Source organism: Girardinichthys multiradiatus, chromosome 5 (genome assembly GCF_021462225.1).
Source record: "Girardinichthys multiradiatus isolate DD_20200921_A chromosome 5, DD_fGirMul_XY1, whole genome shotgun sequence".
Taxonomy (NCBI): Eukaryota; Metazoa; Chordata; class Actinopteri; order Cyprinodontiformes; family Goodeidae; genus Girardinichthys; species Girardinichthys multiradiatus.
This window is the reverse complement of record NC_061798.1, coordinates 50,484,350-50,511,037: the sequence shown is the minus strand read 5'-3', so window position 1 is coordinate 50,511,037 and position 26,688 is coordinate 50,484,350. Positions and strand designations below refer to the sequence as shown.

At 40.5% G+C, this 26,688-nt stretch overlaps 1 protein-coding gene across 7 annotated transcripts in view; it reads left to right on the top strand.

The window, feature by feature from the left end:
- Positions 1-26,688, top strand: part of LOC124869076 (VPS10 domain-containing receptor SorCS1) — a 261,180-nt gene that overhangs the window by 187,925 nt on the left and 46,567 nt on the right. For all 7 annotated transcript variants that reach the window (XR_007038474.1, XR_007038475.1, XR_007038476.1 and 4 more), the window contains exons 6-12: positions 10,058-10,122; positions 13,705-13,823; positions 13,959-14,048; positions 15,036-15,215; positions 18,845-18,991; positions 19,778-19,880; positions 21,432-21,508. Coding sequence is in view for 3 of the 7 variants with exons in the window: in XM_047366801.1 (XP_047222757.1) it covers positions 10,058-10,122; positions 13,705-13,823; positions 13,959-14,048; positions 15,036-15,215; positions 18,845-18,991; positions 19,778-19,880; positions 21,432-21,508 (781 nt within the window). In the remaining 4 variants the exon portion in view is untranslated. The remainder of the gene's footprint in view (positions 1-10,057; positions 10,123-13,704; positions 13,824-13,958; positions 14,049-15,035; positions 15,216-18,844; positions 18,992-19,777; positions 19,881-21,431; positions 21,509-26,688) is intronic.

Genomic DNA, 26,688 nt, shown 5'->3' with positions numbered 1-26,688 from the left:
AGGTATTAGTGATTATAATCCCACAAGTAATAATAAACTTTCAAATGTTACCTTCTTACAGTTAGCTTCATGGACACTCAAAGCTGTCCTGAGTAACAGCTTAAAACAGCTAAAATGTCAATGCTGCCTTCTCACAGTCCTGCACTCAATTTGCCTGGCTATTTCTACTGAAACCCCAAAAAACCTTTTTTTATGTATCATCATCACCAGAGATGAAACTTTGAACCTGATGGTAACTCCTCTTTCCTCCTCCCTTTATCCAAACAAATGTCAAGAAAATAACTTACACGTTCTACCTGAACTTTTAACAGGTGAGCCTAACAGGCCTCCTATGTGTGCATTTACTTGTACGTTGTACGTTAAGAGTTTGCACATACTCAAAGAAGCAGCCAGAACACTGGCTGATTCATTTTGGCAGCCAGTCACTTGCCAGACCAGAAGGGAGCAATGTTATTTCTAGTTATTTATGGCTAACTCCAAGGTCAGTTATTCTGAGATGTCCAAAATAAAATCAGTAGACATTCTCTGTTGTTGAAAATTACTTTTTGCAAAATCTGAGTGCAGGAAGTTCCTTCCAATTCCTACACATCGTGTTGGAGGATGAGGACAAAGATCACTTTTGAAGTGCATCATTCGGAACAACAGGACTCAGGATCAATCACTTTCAGTCAAGTTTTGACACTGCTTGATAGATCTCCTCTGTGGTTGTTAGGGAGAATCAATGGCTGCCTTCTTTCACCCTGCACAACCACTGATTTAATCTCAGGGCTAAAGTTCCTTAGAAAATTTTAACAATGAAACATTTTGTACACTTGGTCAAACTTTGTTTGATGCATGTTTTTTATTTTTTTTTTATTTCAATTTTATTTAAAATAAACAAATAAACTAGTTTTTTTTATATATTTTTCTTGCAGTGTTTTAAATTGATCACTAGTGAGAAGGAAAATCAAGACAAAGTGAGCAAGACTTAAAAATAAAAAACCAAAGACTAGATGCTTTATTCTCACCTACAGGCATCTCCGTCTGGATGGAGATATTTACAGTGGATAAAAAAATATTTGTACAAAATATCTGATGTAGCATATCTGGGGACTTAACCTTGAGCAGCTAGCTTGGGACTAGCTTGTTAACTTATACAGGTCCTTCTCAAAATATTAGCATATTGTGATAAAGTTTATTATTTTCCATAATGTCATGATGAAAATTTAACATTCATATATTTTAGATTCATTGCACACTAACTGATATATTTCAGGTCTTTTATTATCTTAATACGGATGATTGTGGCATACAGCTCATGAAAACGCAAAATTCCTATCTCACAAAATTAGCATATTTCATCCGACCAATAAAAGAAAAGTGTTTTTAATACAAAAAACGTCAACCTTCAAATAATCATGTACAGTTATGCACTCAATACTTGGTCGGGAATCCTTTTGCAGAAATGACTGCTTCAATGCGGCGTGGCATGGAGGCAATCAGCCTGTGGCACTGCTGGGGTCTTATGGAGGCCCAGGATGCTTCGATAGCGGCCTTTAGCTCATCCAGAGTGTTGGGTCTTGAGTCTCTCAACGATCTCTTCACAATATCCCACAGATTCTCTATGGGGTTCAGGTCGGGAGAGTTGGCAGGCCAATTGAGCACAGTGATACCATGGTCCATTTACCCATGGTTTTGGCACTGTGAGCAGGTGCCAGGTCGTGCTGAAAAATGAAATCTTCATCTCCATAAAGCTTTTCAGCAGATGGAAGCATGAAGTGCTCCAAAATCTCCTAATAGCTAGCTGCATTGACCCTGCCCTTGATAAAACACAGTGGACCAACACCAGCAGCTGACACGGCACCCCAGACCATCACTGACTGTGGGTACTTGACACTGGACTTCTGGCATTTTGGCATTTCCTTCTCCCCAGTCTTCCTCCAGACTCTGGCACCTTGATTTCCGAATGACATGCAGAATTTGCTTTCATCCGAAAAAAGTACTTTGGACCACTGAGCAACAGTCCAGTGCTGCTTCTCTGTAGCCCAGGTCAGGCGCTTCTGCCGCTTTTTCTGGTTCAAAAGTGGCTTGACCTGGGGATTGCGGCACCTGTAGCCCATTTCCTGCACACGCCTGTGCACGGTGGCTCTGGATGTTTCTACTCCAGACTCAGTCCACTGCTTCTGCAGGTCCCCCAAGGTCTGGAATCGGCCCTTCTCCACAATCTTCCTCAGGGTCCGGTCACCTCTTCTCGTTGTGCAGCGTTTTCTGCCACACTTTTTCCTTCCCACAGACTTCCCACTGAGGTGCCTTGATACAGCACTCTGGGAACAGCCTATTCATTCAGAAATTTCTTTCTGTGTCTTACCCTCTTGCTTGAGAGTGTCAATAGTGGCCTTCTGGACAGCAGTCAGGTCGGCAGTCTTACCCATGATTGGGGTTTTGAGTGATGAACCAGGCTGGGAGTTTTAAAGGCCTCAGGAATCTTTTGCAGGTGTTTAGAGTTAACTCGTTGATTCAGATGATTAGGTTCATAGCTCGTTTAGAGACCCTTTTAATGATATGCTAATTTTGTGAGATAGGAATTTTGGGTTTTCATGAGCTGTATGCCAAAATCATCCGTATTAAGACAATAAAAGACCTGAAATATTTCAGTTAGTGTGCAATGAATCTAAAATATAGGAATGCTAAATTTTCATCATGACATTATGGAAAATAATGAACTTTATCACAATATGCTAATATTTTGAGAAGGACCTGTAAAGTACAACTCTGTGGATTTGTAGAAACATGAATTAACATCATTCAATTCAGTTCATAAATGCTTTAATGATCCCAAAGGAAATTTAAATGTCGTTATAGCTCATATTAGGCAGGTTCCTTCAAAGAGCCGTTGTAGATGCTGATGGCTGTGGGCAGGGAAGATCTCCTGTAGCGCTCTGTCTTACAGAAGATCTGAAGAAGCCTCTGACTGAAGACACTCTGTTGTTGTAGGACAGTCTGATGAAGAGGATGGTCAGGGTTCTCCATAACGTTCTTCATTTTATGAAGAATCCTTCTTTCCACAATGATCTCCAGAGGTTCCAGAGGAGTTCCCAGAACAGAACCAGCTATCTTTATCAGCTTTTTGAGCTTTTTTAAGCCCCTGGCTCTGATGCTGCTTCCCCAGCAGATGATGGCAGAAGAGATCACACTTTCCACAACAGACTTATCGAAGATATGCAGCATCTTGCTGCAAACACCAAAGGACCTAAGCTTCCTCAAGAAGTACAGTCTGCTCTGTCCCTTCTTGTAGATGGCTTCACAGTTGCATCTCCACTCTAGTCTGTTGTCCAGGTGAACACCGAGGTATTTATACTCCTCCACCACCTCCACTTCTTCTCCCAGAAATAGTGTTTGACCTATTTCTGATTCTCTTTAAAATCTACAATCACCTCCTTTATTTTATTCACTTTCAAGATGAGATGGTTGTTTCCACACCATGCCACAAATCGCTCCACCAGCTCCCTGTACTCATCTTCTTGTCCATCTCTGATCCATGATAATGTACTTCAGTAAATTAGCCAATTGCTAGTTAGCCGTCTGCGTACAAATCTGTTTCAAATATCAAAAGAGTCAGGAAACAACATATGAATGTATGATAAATGTCCCAGGATTCAGAGCATATCAGCTGAACAACCTCTAATTCACTTAAAGTCTAATCAAAAGCTCACTGCCTTTATGTTGGTCAGCTGTAGCAGACAAAATTTGTGTCACATTATTTTCACAGCTTTTAACTTCAAACATTAGTTCCAATAAATAATGATAAATTGCACATTCGGAAATTCACATTTCATTATAGAACAGATTAATCGGGTGGCTCTAATTGATGTTAATTGAAGTTAGACTGGTCTGTGCCAATTAAATTTGATCAATTGTTCCGAAGAGAGTGGGATTGAGCTGAAAATGATTATTATTAAACTATAAGAAACTATAAGAATCTTTTATTTTATGTGAGTGAAAATGAAAGGGACAATCCTATTAAGGTGGAAATAGATGCTTTTAAGATTATTTTTATTCATGTGTTAGACTCATCATCGATGTCTTGGATGGTTGCTTTGTGCAGGTGCATTTTAATATATTAGAATATAATAAAAATGTTAATTTGTTCCAGTAACTAACTTGAACAACTGAAGCTCATGTAAATTAATTGCACACAAATTGACTTATTCAAGTGTTATGTTTGTGTGAATAAAAAACTACAATTGACTTTCTTAGAAAGTTTTTATGTTACATAAAAAGTGTTAATACCAATGAGAAAGAATGTTTCATAAATAAATGTTATGTAATAGCCTACACAATCATGGGGAACATGGTTTGTAGACAGTATACAGTTAGACAGTTAATGACACCCTCCACGAGGACAGTTAGCCACAAAAGGTCATAACTATGGCACGAAATGTTGGTCACAACCCAGTTTATGTGCCGGTTAACTCAGGCTATCTTTATCTGATATTAAAATTAGTTTGATGATTTGAAACATTTAAGTGTAAATTAAAAAAAAGTAAAACAAAGGAAGTTTGTAAGGAGGTAAATACTTTTTCAGGGCAAAAAAACTGTTGTTGTTGCTTTACTTTGTTGCGTTCTCTCCTCCCAGGTTGTGTCAAAGTTAGTTGATTTCTTCATGTCTTCATCCAATAACTAACGCATGACCAATGGCCTTCGCCTCAACAAACTGCATCAGATCGGTTGGGTAGTAACAAGCCGCGCTGCCTCGAGTTAGACGAGCCTGAGGGCTGATGCTGCAGATGCTGTCACAGTTCTATTTTAGGCTGAACGCTGCGCAGTTGGAGTTGTGTTAGCCCTAGTAATGAAGCTGCACAGGGAGCTTATGTCTGCTGTACATGTAGCCACGGAACATGTGTAAGTTCATTTGTGATTCAGAGAACCTGAGAGGCACTCAGTGACAACCTCCATAGGGTTCAACTATAAAGAGTTTGGGAGCGTGATATGTGGATGCACTTACATATGACTAAAGATTTCTGCAATAACATGTGGGACTGCATGTGTGGGACAACAGCTCCCTCTCATGACACCAGCTCTATTGGTCTTAGTTGGTCTGACCTCAGCTCAGATATTAACACCTACAGAGATGCTGCTGTTGGTCTTTTTTTAAACTCACTGTGCTTGAAAAAAGTATTTCACCCCCTAACTGATTTCCTTTGTTCTTGCTTTTTTTGTCAGACTGAAAGATTTCAAATCTTCTAATAAAGATCATTTGAGTACAGTATATAAAATGTAATTTTCAAATGATTTCATTTATTAAGGGAAAACATATTCCAAGCCGACCTGGCCACATGCACACGTAACACCCCACTCCACTCTTGTTAAATCAGGAAAAGATTTTGATTTACTCTCTACATCCAGGCCTGATAACTGCTAGATCTGAAAGATCAAGAATATACTGAAACTTCTCTGACTACATGAATTAGGCTAAAAGCTCTCAATAAGCAACACATAGTGCCCCAGTCTAAAGGTATTCAAGAACAGAAGAGAAACAGAGTTATTGACATCTATCAGCCTGGAAACAGCAGAAAGCCATTTCCAAGGCTTTAGGACTCCAGCAAAACACAGTGAGAGACATTTTCTGTCCCTCTCCTGCAACTTGGAAGTAGGTGAAGTGGTGCCAGAAACATTTGGATCCAAAGGAAAGCTGCAAGACCAAACCTAATGGTGATTAAAGAACACAGGAACTTAAAGATCCATCTCATATTTGTCCAAAAAACATCTTGACTGAAGGAGGAAGATGACAGTTCAGCAGCAGCTTGCGCCCCAGCCCAACAGATGGAACTCATCCCGTGCTACACGAGAATGAGGATACTGGTATGGCCCACTGATGTTAAACAAATTCTCAATGGAATCAGAAACATCTATTCCACAATGACTGATGTGGTCTTGAAGGACATCCAAGACATTAAAAGGGATGTGCTGGACTTCTCGGCTCGCATGAATGAAGCAGAAGAGTGCATTAGTAACATAGAAGGCACAGTTAACTCAGAGAAAGTCAAGGCTGCTACAGTGGATAAACAAGTGAATCTCCTCAAAAACAACCTCGATGAGCTTGAAAACCACCAGTTTAACCTGTGATTCATCAATGTGCCTGAGAAAAAAGGAGATGATGCAGTGGCTTTCTTGGAGGAGTGGCTGCCTGAGGCGATGGGTTCGATGACATTCCCAATAACTCTTCTCATTGAAAATGTGCAGAAGCTGCCAGTCAAACACACAGAGTCCTCATTGTGACATTTTTAAACATTCAGGACACAATTGGAGTAATGCAAGCAGCCAGGACCAAAGGCAATGTTATATCTGGGTATCAAGAGATCCTGTTTTCCCCAGTTCTTTCGACGGAGCTTTTCGAGGGGCTTCGACTAGGAAAAACAACAGCTAAGAGTTATGCACATTGCTAGGATGTAGTTTATCCAAGCTTCGAGTGTCGTCTGATGGACACACATGTGAGTTTGAATCCCCAGCAGATGCGGAAAGGTTATTAAAAATTTGCAAATCACAGTGGGCCTAAGTAAACTGAGCTGCTGAATCCTTCAGTGTAACGTCTAAAGTTTGAGTAACAAGCACATAAAAATGTCATGATTGTTCTTGTTGTTTTTTTTTGTTTATATTATTTTATCGCTCCTCTAATTCCCTCAGAAGAATATGAGGGAAATGATTGGAATGGGCAGACATGTTCAGATTGACAGCTAAAGGATTTGGTTACGGCAGATATTAAGTTTTAAGTTTTTATGAATACTCTCCACAACTTAAAACTGTTTTTTACTGCTACACCTCCAATATGTCTGCGTTTTTATTAACCTCCAACTATACTGGCACATATAAATACATTTAATTATTTCATGACATTTTTCTGATGTATCTAGGCTAAAATGACACACTTTCATGTTTTGTTTTTATTAGGACCCTTACACATACACACTGATTCATAACTCAATCATTAAGAAAAAGATAACATTTACAAAAAGCAATAAATCTTCCAATCATTCAAATTCTTTCTGATTCCTGTCTGAATGAGGTCCATCGGTTATTAACATTTTCCCTGTGTAAAGCCTTTACTACCAATATTCTAGCCGCAATGAAAACTGAAGAAAATAGTCGCTATACTGTGGCACTGTACATCCCATAGAAACTATGCACCAAAATTCTCCGAATATATATATAGGATGCATGTCAAATTAAAAAAATATGGCACATTTGAGAGTAAAATAATTGAATTAATATTTTAATATTGTACATGTATAAAATGTAAGAGTCAAAATAAGTGAAAGTGTGAGAGTAACCATTTCTAGTTTATACACGTCTGGGCAAATTATCCTCTAGAATACAGACATTTGATGCTTTGTTGTTGGAGCTGTTTAAATGTAATTGATATTTTTTTTCACAAATATAAATGTTTTCATCATAAAAAAATCAGATTTTTACTAAATCAAATCCTCTCAGATGAGTATGTATTTGAAAAATAACAATCTGCCTCTTTCTCTATGAAATCTGCCATGTTATGTTAATGAAACAGCTTATTTTTGAATGTTGATATAAGGTCACAAAACAGCCTCGACAAACCCCCACCACCACCCCAACCCCCACCCGGGCTTGCCAAGAGGTATCGTTCCTCCAGCGTGTCCTGGGCCATACCTTGGGCCTACTCCTGGTGGGAGGCATCCAAGGGACATCAGGAACTGAAGCCTAAGCCACCTCAGATGACTCCTTTCGATGTAAAGGAGCAGTGGCTCCACTCGCTCCTTCTGGGTGGCTGAGCTCCTCGCCCTATCTCTGAGGGAGTGCCCGGCCACTCTGCAGAGGAAGCTAAATTCAATTTTTGCTGAGGTCTCTCTTCAACACAACAGACCAATGCAGTATCCACAATACTATGGCGGCTGCAGTAATGTCGATCTCCCGCTCCATTTTCCTGACACTCGTGAACAAGACCCTGAGATACTTGAACTCCTCTGCTTGAGGCAGGTCCTCCCACAGGGCACCACGAGGGACACAGTCAAATGCCTTCTCCAGGTCCACAAAATACACGGGGACCAGTTAGGCAAACTCCCATGAACCCTCAATTACCCTGCAGAGGGTGTAGAGCTGGTCCAGTGTTCCATGGGCCGAGACAAAATCCGCACTGCTCCTCCAGAAGCTGAGGTTCGACTATCGGCCGGACTCTCCTCTCCAATACCCTGGCGTAGGACTTACCAGGGAGGCTGAGGAGTGTGATCCCCCTATATTTGGAACACATCCTCCGATCACCCTTCTTATGAAGGGGGACCACCACCCCAGTCTGTCAGACCAGAGGCACTGTTCATGTAATGTTGAAGAGGTGTGTCAGTCACGACAGCCCCACAACATCCAGAGACTTGAGGTACTCAAGGTGGATCTCATCCACCTCTGAATCCCTGCCACCGTGGAGCTTTTTAACCACCTCGGTGATTTCAGCCTGGGTGATGAAAGAGTCTAAACCCGAGTCCCCAGCCTCTGCTTCCACCAGGGAATGTGTGATGGCAGGATTGAGGAGATCCTTGAGGTACTCCTTCCACTGCCCCATAATGTCCCGAGTCGAGGTCAACAGCTTCCCACCCACACTGTGAACAGTGCTGGCGAAGCACTGCTTCCCCCTCCTGAGGCGCCTGACGGTTTGCCAGAATCACTTCGAAACCAACCGGTAGTCATTCTCCATTGCCTCACCGAACTACTCCCAAGCCCTATCCAGCACCCCCGACAGGGACTCCAAGAAGACCAGGTACTCCGCACTACCGCTTAGCCCGTAGGCCAAAATGACCATCAGAGACCTGTCCCCAACCCAAAGGCACAGGGAAGCAACCCCAACATGAGACGGCTGAGCTGGGGGGCAACAGGCAAACCCAACCCAGCCTGCCGCCTCTCCCTGTTGGCCACCCCAGAGTAGAAGAGAGTCCAGCCCATCTCGAGGAGATGGGTTTCAGAGCCCACGCTGTGCGCGAAGGCACTATTTCTAGTCAATTTCTCTCTACCCTTGGGTAATAATTAAAAAACTGGACACTAAAGATTGACACAAAACAGCTATCTATACTCAGAATCACTGAAGAAATTAAGGAATAGTAATACTAATCCTTTTGTTAAAAACTCAGTTATCATTTGGCATGCAGTACCAAACAGGTTGGGTGACTCTCTTAAACTATCCTGTTTCTCTTCTATCTAGAGTAATGATTCCTTCATCCCGGCAAAAATGACATGGGTTTTAAAGCATCTCTGAACAAGACCATAATAATTATAATCTAATGTTATTGAATAAGTTAAAGGCAAAGTTTGATATTCCACAGAAACACTTTAAATATAAAATTTCCCTGCATCAGATGGTTCTTTGGATTATTTAATAAAAAATGTAAACATGGATTGGGGACGTAGGCCATTCTGTTCAAATTTTATTTTGTTGTAAAAAAAACATTGAGTTTTGGTGATCTCTTGTTGCTGCCAGTTTTTCCAACCCCTCACAGAGACTTCTATAAATTTTCTCCCCTTTCAGTGTCTGTCTGATCCATCGGAACATTATCTTCCTCACTGAAGCATCTCTTTCCACCTTCTCCTGTCAATTCCACATCTAAGCTGCCTTTGACTCCTGTCTCTGATCCCCCAGTCTTTTTTATACATTTGTAATGCCGTGATGGTTATATGCTATTCCATCTGCAGACATTCCCACTGTAGCAGGAAAACCAATGGAGTTTCCTCCTCTAATAATTGGAGGAAACATGTTCCCGTCTCTCTCATGGCGGGTGGAAAAGGACCTTCAAGATCCTCTGAACATTTAGATCACTCATTCAACCCGAGGCTCTCTATGTTAAACACAGATCATCATATTGAAGACAGTAAATCCTACATCGAGTTCCTGCTGATGTTTACCACAGCTGTCGTTGCAGTTCGCTGAACCTCCCTGTTGTTATTAATTTGTCTGAATTTACAGCAGGGAATCTCTCAGGTCAGACAGCAGCTTCGGAAGGGGGTATCCGCCTGATGGGAAAAGAGCAATTGTGATGTTCCTGAAACGTATTTGTCTGCCTTTCAGGTCCAAGATGGGTTTGGACAAAGAACCGGGCTTAATTCACCTGGAAACCAGCATCTCTGAAGGACGTGAGTAATTGAATTCTGAGTTCAGAACTCTATTCTCCTCATGTCTTTGTACTCTGTTGGAAGCATTGTGCTAAAGTAGGGAGCAATTGAGGGTTGTTTGGACAATTCCTCTGCAGGATAATGTAAAGGGACGGCAGGAACAGCCGGGTCCAGGAATCAACAGTAACAATGGAAGGAAAAGTAATGCACATATTTGTAAAGCTATTACAGGCCAGTGGTTTAGTACAGTGGTGCACATGTAGATTATTTTCACTCATCCACCTGAATGATGTTAATATTAACCATTACATTTATACAATGTTCTGCACAATTTTGCACAGAAATCCTTGTAGTACATAAAACTTTATTGACCTGTGTTGCATTTGTATCCTTTATCAAGTGCAAGTATGTAGTTACATTATTATATATTATTTTTGCTTTGCTCATCCAGTTAGCCACTAAAAGTATAGAATGCCCTGAATGCTTTATGCACCCTGAGGAAAGATTCGTTCTACGCATTCTGATGAACAGTGAAGTTGTTAGACTTTCATCTTGTCATCTGCTAAGGCTCACAAGGGTCACCCGTTGTTCATGGATGGTCATTTACAGACCATATTTCTGTGCTGATCATGGGGAAATGCAAAAATACCAAAAACTCCCATCCAACTGGTGGTGCCAAACTGGAAAACAAGAAAAAACAAAATACAAAGTTAAACTGATCCTGCGATCTTTTTGTACTCAGAATGAAATTCCTTTAAATTTCCAGTTGGAAATACGAAAGCATACCGTCTGCTGAAATTGTAGGTTGTCCAGGAGTCCCAAGTTCAACATCCAATATGACCGCCAAGCAAGTAAAACTTGGTGAAATGTGCATTAAATATTAAGCAAAACTTCAGGTAGTTTGATTCTCATTCACACAGTGGTACAAACATCACTGTACAACATCATCCTCCACAGAATGAAAATAAATACCTCATTGGTTTGTATTTCTGGCTGTTGTTGGCATCAGTGTTCGAACCCAAGACTTGTCTTCCAAGGCACACGCATCCAACATATTTACCAACAGAGAGTACAGTTGGTTGTTATCCATTTTCATTCCTGTATCAAGTAAGAGATGTTAATTGGTAAGGTTTCCCCCTTTATTACTGTTAATTGTTTTTTTTTGTTTTTTTTAATTACAAAATTCAATACATATTTACGGTATTAGCATCTACTTAGATGTGAGATATTCAATGTTGAATAATTCAATTAAAACACTACAACATTTCTCATCAAACTGAGGTCTGTCTCAAAAACAACGCTATCCAGTTAGTGTCATGACTTTCTGGTGAGGTAAATGTGAGCTACTATGTGCCCGGGATATGCTTCTGGAGTGCATCAGTTTCACAACTATTGTAGTTATATTTGAGTCTTATTTTGAAGTACGAAAGGAAGTACTTGTAGAATTACTGTGCTGTGACAGCATAGTCCACTAATAAAGACTGCATATAACCTAAGGTCTTTTATGGGAAGAAAACCTATTTTCAGTTGTGAAAACCTGAAAAACTAAGTGTGACATATTGGAGATAATATCTTAGATTAATCCAGTAAACCAAGGTAGTTGTAATCTTAACATTATTTAGTGAGTTGTCAGTTCTTCTATCTCTAAGTGGTAGGTCATACCAACAGGTGAAAGGTTTGCTAACTTTCGTACTTTTGTTGTGAAATGCGGGAAAAACAACTTTTGGAGTTGGCTTTTGAGTTAGAGTGTTGTTGTAATGTTCTGTTTTAACAATAAAAATACTGCTAAAGAAATGCTGCCAAACTGAATAAATAAAGCTTGTTATTTAAGTCATAATGACTCAGTTAGGTTGCCCGCAGTCAGGACTCATAACTGTTAGATGGTGGCTGAGTGGTTAGAGAGCAGGGCATTTGCATTCAGCAGTTGCAGCCATGGTTGCTGGTTCAAAACTCAGACTATAACTCTGAGTCCCTAAGCCAGACCCTTTACCACAGAAGGCTTCCTGGGTGCCACTGGTGTATGTTGCTCCACGGGATAAAAAGGAATGGGTTCTTTTAGGATTCGAAGGTTAGCCTAGCATTATCAGTCTCTACAACCTTTGGTTGTGTTACAAAACGTAGAAATCAAGGTTTTGCAAACTTTAAAGCAACACTTAAGTGGTTAAGTTCAGAATAGAATCAACATTCACAAGATGAAAATTGTAGATGAAAAAGTCCCTAAAGGAAGCATTTCCATTGGGACCATCTTTGAATTAGAAAAGCATAAAAAGTGCAACATGTGGACTGGCCAAATCTGCACGGGATTGTTTTACACTCAGATTCTTCAAAAGGCAGTTTGATAAAAACCTTTATGTTGTGAAAACAAAAATAGAGAAGTTGATCCTTAGTTTCCCTCAACATATTACTGAACAATTTCATTTTTACTGAAGCCTGTTTTGTGCATCATGCCATGTTATGAGGAGGATGGATCACTTTACCCTTAGCATTTGTGCAAAACTAAATTAGAAACCTAGCGTTATTGAAAAATGTGATGAGCTGAAATTTAACGAATCATTAAAGAATCATATTCTGTAGGTTTCATGTTGTTAGTTTGTGCTGCGATCAGATTTCAAACAGATTCATAGTTTGTCTCGTCAACAGAAACTAAGTAAAGACACAGAAAAGCATTTCTCACTGTAGCAGAGTCATCTACTTTATTGTGAACAGGAAGAATGCATTTCTGCTATGAGCTGCCATCAGCAAGAATCAGAATGAGCCAGCGGGACCCAACAGCAATCAGCAAAGGACACATGACAACCTGAGAGGATATGTAAGAAGAAGTAACTTTGGGAATAAAATTCATTGTGAAAGAGCTTAAAATACAGTTAGTAGAATAGGAAAGACCAAATTAAACCTAGAACAAGAAGCTCACAGAAACAAAAATAAAAATAAACTTAAATGATCTAAAGCAGGACCTGGCAGATACTCAAATGAAATGCTACAAGGTGCATTTGATGCATTTAATCAAGACAGAAAAAAAAAAAAAATGCATTTTATGCTGTTTGACTTGCTTGACTAATCAGCAATCAGAGCTCATTAAAGAAAAATTGACCAATTCCGATTTTAGCTAATTGATTGGTGCTTTTCCATTGAAAGTGAAAGAACTAATGACTCAAATAAATATTGACTTATTTTTCAATGTTGCTCCTTGCTTCCAAACTACCATCTTTTTTTGTTATTTGAGTCTGATGTGACAGAGGAAAGCCAATCAAATGCATACCCTACACAGTGTTACAGTGACACAGCCAGAGACCATCACCATTGATCATGCTAGTATGGAGGAAGCTGACACATTTTTGGCAGAGACTGGCATTGGGGGACAGGCTGTGTGGCCACAGAGCCATGATTGAAGGCAAAGAAAGCAATCGGCCTCTCGGTTCATCTGTCATCCATCTCCTTACTTACCGGGGCCAATTTACTGACACAAGTGATGCACGGGGGCTAAAAGAGAGCACTTAGCTGTGGGTGAAGGCTGCTTTTCTTCATTGGCTAAAACCATATGTGAAGCAACAGCCTGACATTTTGTGTGTCTCTGTGTATGTCGGTATATGTGTGTGGGAGTAGAAGCGCTGTATGTCACCTGCAAGCTGCAAAACTGCACAGACGCCAACAAGGGCAAACCATTCCCCGGATACATTGACCCCAATTCCCTGGTGGTGCAAGATGAGTATGTGTTTGTCCAGGTTAGTAATCGTCCAGTTTGCTCAGTGCGAAATATTAAAAAGCAGTGTGTGGTTTTGGGAGATTTATCAAGGATATTTAGTTATGCTCTGTTGTTTGGTGTGATAACATGTTGTCTGTTATTTTTCTGCCTGAAGGTGTCCACTGCAGGGAGACCGGTCTACTACGTTTCTGCAAAACGAGATGTCTTTACTCCAATGAAACTGCCAAAGTACACTCTGCCCAAGGTAACAAAACACACTTACAGCTTAGATAAAACAAATGAACAGATGCTCCTGAGACTTTGACCATTAAAAAGCAATTTGTTTAAAAAGCAGCAGTTTGTGGAAGCTTGTAGATTTAATAAGGCAGATAAAAATTGGCTTCCGGCTCATTTTGGGATCCAATCCATCGCTGGTTTCCTGTGATGGTCTGTTTCATATTTCTGGGCAAATCAAGGCCAAAAGTATCACTTGCTGAGTTTCCAGAATTTTTATTCAGCTTATCACATCCCTACTGACAATTAAACATGTTCTATTCAATCAGGCCCCATGCGCCCGGGTTGCTGCAGGCTGGCTGCAAGGTATTATTGGCACAGTCAGAGGTAGATGAAGCACACAACCAAACAGCACGAACTGAGCTGAATAGTTTCTGCCCAATAACTCTTACCAACTACTTATGATTGCTGCATCCTCTTAAAACACAGACGACAAAACTGTTCAGATGACTGTGATTAACCCCAGCAGGAGCACAGGAACAATAATATAAAAGTCTTTACATTTATAATTGGAACAGAATGAATCAGGAGTTTGATTGAAGGAGCAAATTAAAACTAAGCTGAGGTGCACCCATTCTCGGTGCGTTTTATGTTTCATTTTCAGAGGAATGCTGAAACTCTCATCATTCAGTTAAGGTTAAGGTTTAAACTCTACAGGTTATGTGCATGATGTAGAAAAGCCCAGATCATCATCTGAACATAAAATGAGGATGGACCAACTGCAGACCTACCAAGTCATGGACGTCCATCTAAACTGACAGGACGGGCTGGGAGAGCATTAATCAGAGAAGCAGCTAAGAGGTCCATGGTAACTCTGGCGGAGCTGCGTCATAAGAATCAATATTAGCTCAGAAAAAATGCACCCCAAACATTCATGCGTTTTTGGGTTAATATGTAAAATAAATTCTAATCTTTGAAATCACAAATATGAATTGGAGTCTTTTGATTCTTTATCCAGGAACTGCATGTGATCAGCACAGATGAAAACCGTGTGGTGGCTGCCGTTCAGGAGTGGAACCAGAACGAAACTTACAACCTGTACGTGTCGGACACTTCCGGAGTCTACTACACTCTGGCTCTGGAAAATGTGGTCAGCAGCATGGGACTCGAGGGCAACATCATGGTGGACCTCTATGAGGTAAACAAACATCAATCAGACCGTTCCTGCAGGCAGAGCAGAAAGCTGGATGGCTCAGTTGGAGTTTGGTTTACATTCCAGGAACAAGTCTTTGATTTAAGTAAGAGGTGGATGTTAAAAGCAGATGGCCTGTAGCTTTATTATAACTTTGATCAACATAGAGTGCCTTGCGAAAGTATTCGGCCCCCTTTAACTTTTCAACCTCTTGCCACATTTCAGGCTTCAAACATGAAGATTTAAAATTCAAGTTTTTTGTGAAGAATCAACAACAAGTGGGACACAATCGTGAAGTGGAATGAAATTTATTGGATGTGTCAAACTTGTTTAACAAATAAAAAACTGAAAAGTGGGGCGTGCAATATTATTCAGCCCATTGCGTTAATACTTTGTAGCGCCACCCTTTGCTGCAATTACAGCTGCAAGTCGCTTGGAGTTTGTCTCTATCAGTTTTGCACATCGAGAGACTGAAATTCTTGCCCATTCTTCCATGCAAAACAGCTGGAGCTCAGTGAGGTTGGATGGAGAGCATTCGTGAGCAGCAGTCTTCAGCTCTTTCCACAGATTCTCGATTGGATTCAGGTCTGGACTTTTACTAGGCCATTCCAACACCTGGATACGTTTATTTGTGAACCATTCCATTGTAGATTTGGCTTTATGTTTTGGATCATTGTCTTGTTGGAAGATAAATCTCTGTCCCAGTCTCAGGTCTCTTTCAGACTCCAACAGGTTTTCTTCCAGAATGGTCCTGTGTTTGGCCCCATCCATCTTCCCATCAATTTTGACCATCTTCCCTGTCCCTGCTGATGAAAAGCAGGCCCATACCATGATGCTGCCACCACCATGTTTGACAGTGGGGATGGTGTGTTCAGGGTGATGAGCTGTGTTGCTTTTACGCCAAACATATCGTTTTGCATTGTGGCCAAACAGTTGGATTTTGGTTTCATCTGACCAGAGCACCTTCTTCCACATGTTTGGTGTGTCTCCCAGGTGGCTTGTGGCAAACTTTAAACGAGACTCTTTATGGATATCTTTGAGAAATGGCTTTCTTCTTGCCACTCTTCCATAAAGGCCAGATTTGTGCAGTGTACAACTGATTGTTGTCCTATGGACAGACTCTCCCACCTCAGCTGTAGATCTCTGCAGTTCATCCAGAGTGATCATGGGCCTCTTGGCTGCATCTCTGATCAGTCTTCTCCTTGTTCCAGATGAAGGTTTAGAGGGACGGCCGGGTCTTGGTAGATTTGCAGTGGTCTGATACTCCTTCCATTTCAATATGATTGCTTGCACAGTGCTCCTTGGGATGTTTAAAGCTTGGGAAATCTTTTTGTATCCAAATCCAGCTTGAAACTTCTCCACAACAGTATCTCGGACCTGCCTGGTGTGTTCCTTGGTCTTCATGATGCTCTCTGTGCTTTGAACAGAACCCTGAGACTATCACAGAGCAGGTGCATTTATACGGAGACTTGATGACACACAGGTGGATTCTATTTATCATCATCAGTCATTTAGGACAACATTGGATCATTCAGAGATCCTCACTGAACTTCTGGAGTGAGTTTGCTGCACTGAAAGTAAAGGGGCCAAATAATATTGCACGCCCCACTTTTCAGTTTTTTATTTGTTAAAGAGGTTTGACACATCCAATAAATTTCATTCCACTTCACGATTGTGTCCCACTTGTTGTTGATTCTTCACAATAAACTTGAATTTTAAATCTTCATGTTTGAAGCCTGAAATGTGGCAAGAGGTTGAAAAGTTCAAGGGGGCCGAATACTTTCGCAAGGCACTGTATAAGAGCTCAAAGCCAGAGACGGTGAAATAAACCAGCTTTTAAAGTTAGAAAGGAACTTTTCTCTGAAGCCACTTCGAAGTATCCACATCAACCGGTGGGAGAATTCATCCTGGAATATTAGTTTTCCTGAAGCTACGATTATCTCTTCTTTCCATTAAAAAAGCAGCCAATATTCTATGAAACCTACCTAATCTTTATGATATTTTATAATCATTTAGCCACTTACCATTATAAGAAACTTTATCTGTGGATCTGATAATTAAGCCTGTGATGATGCGGCTCATGTCTTCCTGCGGCCGCGCAGATAGAATCAAATCTGCCGTCCTGATTGGGGTTGCCACCCAGGACGCAAGTTATGCTAAATCTCCACTCCAAGGGAGACTGAAGTATCTGCCAATTACCAAAGTGGAGTTTCATGGGCTGATGCAACCGTCAGAGACTCGGTTCAGTCCGGCTGCGGCGACCCATGGGCCTCCAGCGGGGAGTCAGATTCATTTAAGGCACACATTGATTACTCACAAGCCTCCAGACAGTCGATCATTTTCCACTCAGCGTTTGTCGCTGTGTTTGGTTTCGTTAGGAATACAGAACAGGTTTGTGTGTTCCAGACTGTTTTTGTGCTGCAATCAAACTGAGGCGTCCAATTTTCTTTGCAGTGAGCTGTGCTTATTTGCTTCTTAGAAACTTTAAGATACAGTTGAAACCAGATGTCTGCATACACTGTATCCAAAAATGCATTCAGTCTGAGTAAGATTGTCCTGTTTTAGGTCAATTACAATTCATTTTTATGAATAAAAATGAGAAAGAGAGAGAGAATTTCTCTGTTCTTCAAATTTATGATTTTACATACACTTCTGTGTTTTTTGCTAGAATTCCCTTTAAACTTAAGGACTTGGCTAAAATGTTTTGGATTTTTTTCACAAGTTTCTCACAATAGTTCGCTGATATTATGACCCCATTCCTGGTGGAACTGGTGGAACCAGGTCAGGTTTGTAGGCCGCTTTGCTCACACACAGCTTTTCAGCTCTGCACACAAACTCTTCATTCCTCATGATACCATCGATTTGTAAAGTACATCAGTCCATCTAGCAACCAACATTTTTCCTCTAAATGTAACCATGGCCATTATGGCCAAAAATTTAGTTTTAGCTGACTGTAGGACATGTCTACAAAAGTTAAACTCTTTGTCCCCGTGTCAATCTACAATCTGTAATATGGCATTTTTATGCTGTTTTTGGAGTAATGGTTTCTTCTTGTCTGAGTGGCCTTTCAGCACATGAGGTACTGGACTCATTTCACTGTAGCTAATTATGCTCGGACACCAGCACCTTTACAGACAACATCTTTTCAGGGTCTTCAGCTTTCATTCTGGATTTGATTCTCACTTTTTGGACCAAAACGTGTTCATCTCTGCGAGAAAGAACCCGTTTCTTTCCTGAGCAGTATGATAGCTGGAAATTCCCTGTTTGCATGTAATTGTTTAAGCAGACGAAACACAATTCTCTTCGTCATATCCTTCTCCACATTTCATTTAGATGTTTCAATTAGCCTATCAGGCCACGACATGATCCTCTAGGCTTTTCCAAAGTATTTTAAGGCATCAATATTTAAGTGTATTCAGAATTCTGTCTTTGAAATAGCAAACTAGCAAATAGAAATATCTTAGGTAATCATAACTGACCTAAAACAGGAAAGGTTTTTTCTGATTTTAAATTAAACATGGATCAAAAAAGTCTTTGTGTACAGTGTATGTAAATATCTGGATTTAACTTTATGAACTCGATTATATTCTGTGGATCTAAGATCACTCAAAGCTGTTTTTTGTGTAATTTTCCAGGTGGCAGGAATAAAAGGAATGTTCCTCGCCAACAAAAAGACAGATAGCCAAGTAAAGACGTACATCACTTACAACCGAGGCCGAGACTGGAGGTTGCTGCAGGCCCCAAGCAGAGACCTGAGAGGCAATAGTATCCACTGTGTGTTGGTGAGCAATCCTGCTGTTATTTTTTATCAGTGTGTGTGTGTGTGTGTGTGTGTGTGTGTCCATCTAAGAGACAGAAGTCGGCTGATTCCAGCAGCAAAGAGAGGCTGATCTCAGAGAGAGCAGCAGCCGTCAAATCTGAGTTCTCCGAGGCAGCTGAGCTGAAAGGTCAGTCATTTTGATTCAGTCCATTAAGCTGACCTCCCATTTAAGCAACTGGAAGAAGAAGAGGTGTCAGACAGAGAAGCACGCTCCCCCTCTTCATCTTACCGTCTTCCTGCGAGCTCCTGAAAGTTAGGGCAACTCATAGTTTACTTGAGATTTCCCTCGGACGCTAAAGTTCAACAATCCAGGCAAACAATCTGACTAATCCAAAACATTTCCCAACATTTATCTGAACCTGAGTGTAAGACCAGAAATAATCACTTAAAAAAAACAGACCAATTAGATATTCTGTGGCATTTTTCGCTTTCTTCTCATATTATCCAGTCATTTGTCAGCAAATGTCAAAGTTTTAATAAACCTCCAAACAGCCCGTCGCAACATGGCCTCCTCCACTGGCATTTCACCGCCTCGTAATGAGAATTGTGTCGGTAAAGGTTAACCCAATCAAAATTAATGGTAAGGCCGGCCAATGGGGAGGCCGTGTTTGTGATGAAGCTTATGACTTGGGAGGGTTGCGGATCCAAGTCGATGCAACAGCCAAGGCGTTCGCCCGTGTCTCTTAGTGATCCCGCCGGCTCAGCCTGAAGGTTTCGCTAATTGAGATTTTGATTTCTCCCTCTGCAGCCGTACTGCTCATTACATCTCCATCTTCATGTGTCTGCTAATCCCTACACATCTGGAAACATCGCCAGCAGGGAGTCGGCTCCAGGAATCATTGTCGCCTCAGGTGGGTGTGAGGAAGTCTGCTGCTCCTCAGCGCTAAAGGTCTGTCGAGTTTCTATGTTTTTAAACCCTTTAGAATTTTTATACTAATTACTCAACGACCTCTTTAACAGTGTCCAGAAGAGTTTTTAACCACTTTATTTACTGTTCTTTTTGTATATTAATTAGCAGGGTTTGCAGCCAAAAAAAATCAAATGAAGCAGCAAATGAATGACTTTGTTTTTTGTTGTTGAATGTGGGTCGATAACAAAGCCTTGTGCTTTTATGGGAAGACATTTACCTACATGAAAATGAAAACTCTGCAGTCAGATTTTCTCTGCAGAGATGTTACTGACATAAAGTAACTGACCACCCCCCAACAAGTCCTTTTAGGTTTGCATCTCCCAGATTCCAACATCTACATTTGGTTTTTATTTTGGCCCATTTGTTTATACAAAATATCTGAAGCTAAATCAGACTGCATGGAGATCAATGTAATTTAGGTTTGGACTTTGACTGGGCCAATTTAGTGTTTTCTTTATCTACTTCCTCTCGCCGCCAGTCAACAGCAGTCAGCAAAATATCAAGAATAATACTGGCCTGATCGTAGAGTGAAGGAAAGCAAAATGAAGGAATATGACTTCAGTTGCCCTCCAGGTGGATTCACACCTTGTTGATATTTTCTCCCATATGGACCGACACTGTCAATAACTCATCAGCACACGTCTCAGGTGTCTGCAGAAGCCCAAGCTTGCACTCCAAGCGTGAAGCAGTGAATTAAACAGCTCTCAGTGCAACAATCGACCCATTTGGTTTGATCTGTCATTATTCCAGCTGCGGTCATGAAGAAGGAAAATAACTGTAAAATAACTTCTTCCCCTCCATCCAGGATTCTAATTTTAGAACAATTTTAGCCATCATGATTAAATTTCCACAGATAAGGTCTTCGGAGGTTATGGACCACATGAAGTAGTGACAGTCTGACTGATAAAACAGCGATCTGTTCGCTGTAAACTGAACCTCAACTGCTGCTGGGGTTGTTATTACCCTCGTGATACAAAATGAGAAATAAAAGGATGCACATAATCTCAAATTCAACCTTTAATGGTCACGTTTCATAGATCACCTCTCTCAATATAGAGAGAGAAATTTGATCAGAGTTCTGACTTCCAGCCTGTTGTGTGCAACAGAGATTGTTGCTCAAGGAGGGTTCATTCCTGTGGAACAATCACGCCTGTGAAAATCTGCCACCTGGCACCAATTATAGGCTGAATTAAAGCAATTACAGCCGTTTGCACTGGATTAGGAAAGCTTGTCTTAATGTGGTCCGAAGTGCCGAAAGATGAATACAGTAATCAGGATTTATTGGTTAATTTGGGAGCCTGTGCAAATGTCACAGTGCAGCATAGATCTGTTGAAGCACTGTAATTATAGCCCGGTGTGCAGCTGCAAAGTAGACCACCGCTGGCTGGAATTTTATATTGTATAAAGTTAGATTTAATCTGAAACAGGCTGTACTTCCTGCATACACATCATGCGGCTCCCGTCATCAAATGCCATTTGTTTTTCTCTGCAGGCTCCATTGGTTCAGAGCTGACCACCAGCAATGTCAGTGTGTTCATCACCTCTGATGCAGGAAACACATGGAGACAGGTGAGTGCTCTTTTCATTGCTGAAATGTCATGCTGCTGAAATGTATTCATTGAAGTAATTCTAGTTTACCTGTGACATGTGGAATTGTGATACAATATGACACTACTTCTATTGGGAATGTATTCTTTGATTTTCCTTTCTGAAGGAAGTTAAAATGTTTTTGGAGTCTACAATCCTCTCAGAGACATTTCCCCATGGCAGCAGCTGACTGACATTTGGTTCCCTTTATTTTGCAAACCGTACAAGCTACCTGTCTTTCTTTCAGCTGATGTTGAGTTACCAGACATTGAAGACTTTGTTATTAGATAGAAAATACTCCTACCACGTTTTATAGGATGTTCCATATTCAAACTATTTATGTCTGGTATATCTCATTGTAGTTTCCCTGTTAAGTGTCCTTAGATGGTTCTGACTTTGTAAAAAGCTAACAAACCTAAATATATATTTGTTTCACATGCCCCATCTCTATGAAGAAACTGGTTGCCCACATGTGCCAGGACAGTTTTGCTTTACAAAAAGAACATCTCAAAACACTCTCCTAATTACATGATTGACTTTATTATATCAAGACTCTATTTGGATTTAAAGTAGACAGGCCACATTGATGAAAAACCTGCATTTGTATGACCTTCAGTCATCTGGATTATTTGTATGAGTGCGTAGATGTGTGGTTTTGTGTGTGTGTATGTGTGTGTGTGTGTCTGTGTGTGTGTGTGTATTTTTGTCATGTCAAAAAGGTTCAGGGAGAGATTCAGGAAAAGAAACCCACAGGTCAAGTCAAGTCAAGTTTATTTATATAGTGCTTTTCAGCAATTAGGCACTCAAAGCGCTGTACATGAGGAAAAACATTACAATGATACAGAAACTCAAACATAGAAAAACAAATCAAATGACATTAATAATCCTTGGGGGTTTACTGGTAAGAGCTGGTTCTAATCCAGTCTTTCTAATAGATGTAATTAGCTCATTGTCCTCTGTGGTAAGGAATTAATCCGGTGCTAGAAGAAAAATTATAATATTAATGAGGTCACTGGTATGAGGCAGTTGTGGTCCCATCCTTCAAATAATAACAGTCATGGGCACTCACTGAAGTCTAAGTAGAGACTGGGTCACTGGTATAAAACAGTTTTAGTCCAAACTTTCAAATACTAATTATGTTTGGCTTTCACTGGTATGAAATAGTTGTAATACAATCCTTCTAAGAAATCAAAAAATCTATGAATCCTTCTAGGCAATCTAAAATTCTATGAAGCCACATTTAGGTAAAAAGAGGATAAGAAGAAAGACCACATTAGGTAAGAGGAGGGGAAAAAAATCACATTTCACACTTTATCCTTACCAGAATACAGTTTGAGATGTCAAAAAAAAAACAAAAAAAAACTCAGCATAAATAAGCAACACATATACAAGACAACATATTGCAGGGATAGGCTGTATGTCAGGGGTGGGTATGTTTATATGAGCATGTGTGTGTGTGTCTGTGAGTGTGTGCAAAGTAAGTTCATAAAGCACTGACAAAGAGGCCATTTTCCTTGATGGTACGATGGAAGGTTCATCAACCGGTCACACAGTTCTGAGCAGGTCCAATGGGAAGGGAGGAGGCAGAGGGAGCAGAGCGTCATGTTTACAATTCAATTCAATTCAGTTTTATTTATATAGCGCCAATTCACAACACATGTTGTTTCGAGACACTTCACAACAGTCAGGTACATACATTCCAGTTAGCCCCTACATAACTTCTAGGAGAAGTTGACAATAGCCAGCCATCAAGGCTGTGCAGGGGAGCCAGATTCAGAAAAACAATTTTTGGGTCGGGCTGACTCCTAATTTTCCGTTAGCCTTGAGAGTCTCGCTGGTGCTTCTCAATGGCTAATCTACACAGCCAAATTCCTGGTCTTTCGCCAGATCCGAGCAAACAACTTCTCCAAGATTTATCCCATTTCACCTCTGAGTCCAGGAACCGCAGCCAGCCTGCGATCTTGTAGGGTCACATCCAGTTTGCGATTCTGCTCCCTCAACATTTCAGTCTGAATGTTGATAGCTCTGCAGATCCTTTCACATAAGCCGGGCAACCTTGCAATGGCCAGAACTGCTGCCGATGTTTTCCCAAGTTCACGATATGCCAGGTAACCACAAACTCCGAAAAGCAGCAATCCTGTTATCAGAAATACAATTATGTCCATCCAATTATGAACAATTAGGTTCAGCACCACTGCCAGATCCCCCAGCACGGGCCATGACCAGACCCCAAGCACCCTGGTGGCAAAGCGCCTGCACAAGCCCCTAGCAGTGAGACCACCCAGCCCCATGGAAGAGAGTACTCTCAGAGCCTTCAAATGGTCTGGCAAGCATCAGTCTGACACAGCGATCAGAAGTCAAAAGCACCAAGGAATGAAATAGCCTTATGAAATAGCCACAGGGAAGTCAAGTGGAAGGGATTTCCACCAGAATCAATCCCGGTCCCTGTGGCCCAAAGACAGCTCGAAACATCCTGGAGAGCCAAAGTCCAGCAGCCAGGAACCAACCACATCCAAAGTGGTCCAAGACTCCATTACCCCCCAGTCCCCGTTGAACCGAACCAGGTGCAGAGGCAGGACCAAAGGGGCAGGATGCCACACCCTCATTGCCCAAATATGTTAAATATAATCACATAGCAGCATCTGTATGTATTTAGGTGTCTATGCACTGTGAGGATTTGAAAATGGAAAAGAATGGAGATCTAAGTGACTTTTAATGTAGTATTGTCGTTGGTGGCAGACCACCTGCTTTAAGTAGTAGGGTCTAGAAGAAGAGTGGAGAAACAGAGAATCCAAGCCACTTGAAGTGCAGTGTAAAGTTTCTACAGTTAGTGATGATTTGGGGAGCCATATCATGCTGGTGTTGGCCCACTGTGTTTTATCAAGTGCAAAATCAGTGTGGGTTTCAACAAGGACTTGTTAGAGCACTATGCGTTTCCGTCTACTGGCGAGCTTATCGGAGTTGCTGATTTCATTCCAGCACAAATAGTTAACTACCAATCACATGACAACAATTCACTGCATTTAGGCATGTAGACGTGCTGAAGATTACTTGCTGAAGTTTAACCTGACCATCACAATCTGGAAGAAAGGGAATTTAGGTGACTTTGAACATGGTATGGTTGTTGGTACCAGACCTGCCTGGTTGATGTTCAAGATGAGAAAAAAATGGCTGATACCATGTCTGATCCTGTCAGCTGAGAACTGGAAGCTGAAGACAATAGCAGATGGAACAGTGTTACCTGATCTGATGAGTCTAGATTTCAACTGCAACATTTAGATGGTATGGTCAGAATTAAACCACATCAAAGCATCCTGCCTTGAATTGTCATTTTGGGCTGGGGGTGGGGGAGTTGTGATGTAAGCATTATTTTCTTTGCACACTTTGGGCCCACCACAGCATACCTGAGTATTGTTCCCGTCCCGTAACTAATCCTCAGAAAGATTATATCAACCTAAACTTCTTGAACATAACAATGAACCTTCACAGTCAGCAGATCAGATCAGTTAAATTCCAATTGTGCACCTTTGGGATGAGTAGTAAAGGAGATTTTCATCATGGATGTGGAGCTGATTAGTGGACATCAAAGTCTAAACAATGGTTTGACCAAACCTGGAATAGAACTGAGCCTTTGAAATAAATGTTTCTAAAACAGAAACCCAAATATTAATTGAAAAGCATATACTAAAAAACAGGTTGTTGCTCCTCTCAGGTGGACCCTGGTTCCAAGAAATAGTTACTGAACTGAACTAAATATAAGATCATCCTCATAATAGTCCTCAGTGTGTTAAATTACATGTCTGGTTCATAATAAGTTTGCTCTTATTAATGATAGGAAGAATATTGGTTGAAAATAGACACACATTTCCATTTAAGTTTAGTTTCAAATGAAGTAAAAAGACCTTGAAAGCAGGTGTGTCAATGGAAAACTCTTCTTCGAACCTTTTAAAGGATATTGATGAAAATGGGCAACTGAGTTTTATTATATTATATTTCTTACATTTTTTGTTTTATGTCATAAAGTATTCTGTCCTTCAGCTCCCTAGAGTAATATTCAAGACACAATAAACAATACTGGATTTGATTCAATCCAGTAACACAATGAACAATAACAACCACATTATTAAATACATCAAGGCCAAATAAAGTTGTCTTCCTGTTTAAATATCTTGTCCTCGGATTTACAGAAAACATCCGTGAATAAAACCAAAAACAAATTCTCTGTTTATTATTGGCTTCTATTAAACATATGACGTACCTGCTGCAGCATATATGTAATCATACTTTCATCAGAAAATAATTTTCCAGCCCATAGCCACTTCCCACGTTGAACAAAAAAAAGTGATGACCTGTCACTCTCTCAGTGAACGCATTCTCCTCACTCAGGTTTTATCTTACAAGTCAAAACAGACCAGATGTCTTTTATGCATCTAGTCCACAGGGGCTTTGAGTGCAGGTTTTTTAAACTTTAGTAGATCATATGTCAGGTTCAAACAACCTAAAATACTTATAACATCACAAAAAGAAGAGAAAGACAAAGAATTAGTTATTTTACTCGCTGCGAGGAGAACGGACAGAGATGTGCTTCAGTTACAAATCTCCTACCGCTCTGAAAACCATCTGTCCGGACCTCTCTTTTTATTATTTTTGGGGGTTCCCTAGTTACAATGAATGTCGCTCTCTAAAGGATGGGAAAAACAGCTGCATCGTAAACAGGTCATAAACACCATTATCTTGTAACAACACACTTCCACAGTCTCCCCCATCTTAAGATCAGTGTGTCTTCTGTTCAACACAATCAGCCACCATCTTCATGACATCCTCAACTGTGACTGCTTCCTTTCCAGCTCCACCTTTGATCCTTGCCTGCAGACAAACTCATCACATCCTTACTCACACATACATCATGAAAGGTTATAAAGATCAAATAGTCAAGTTAAAGAAAAGGAAAAAATATAAGATAAAAAGAAAAAGAAAAAAGAAAAACTACAGGTCCTTCTCAAAATATTAGCATATTGTGATAAAGTTCATTATTTTCTATAATGTAATGATGAAAATTTAACATTCATATATTTTAGATTCATTGCACACTAACTGAAATATTTCAGGTCTTTTATTGTCTTAATACGGATGATTTTGGCATACAGCTCATGAAAACCCAA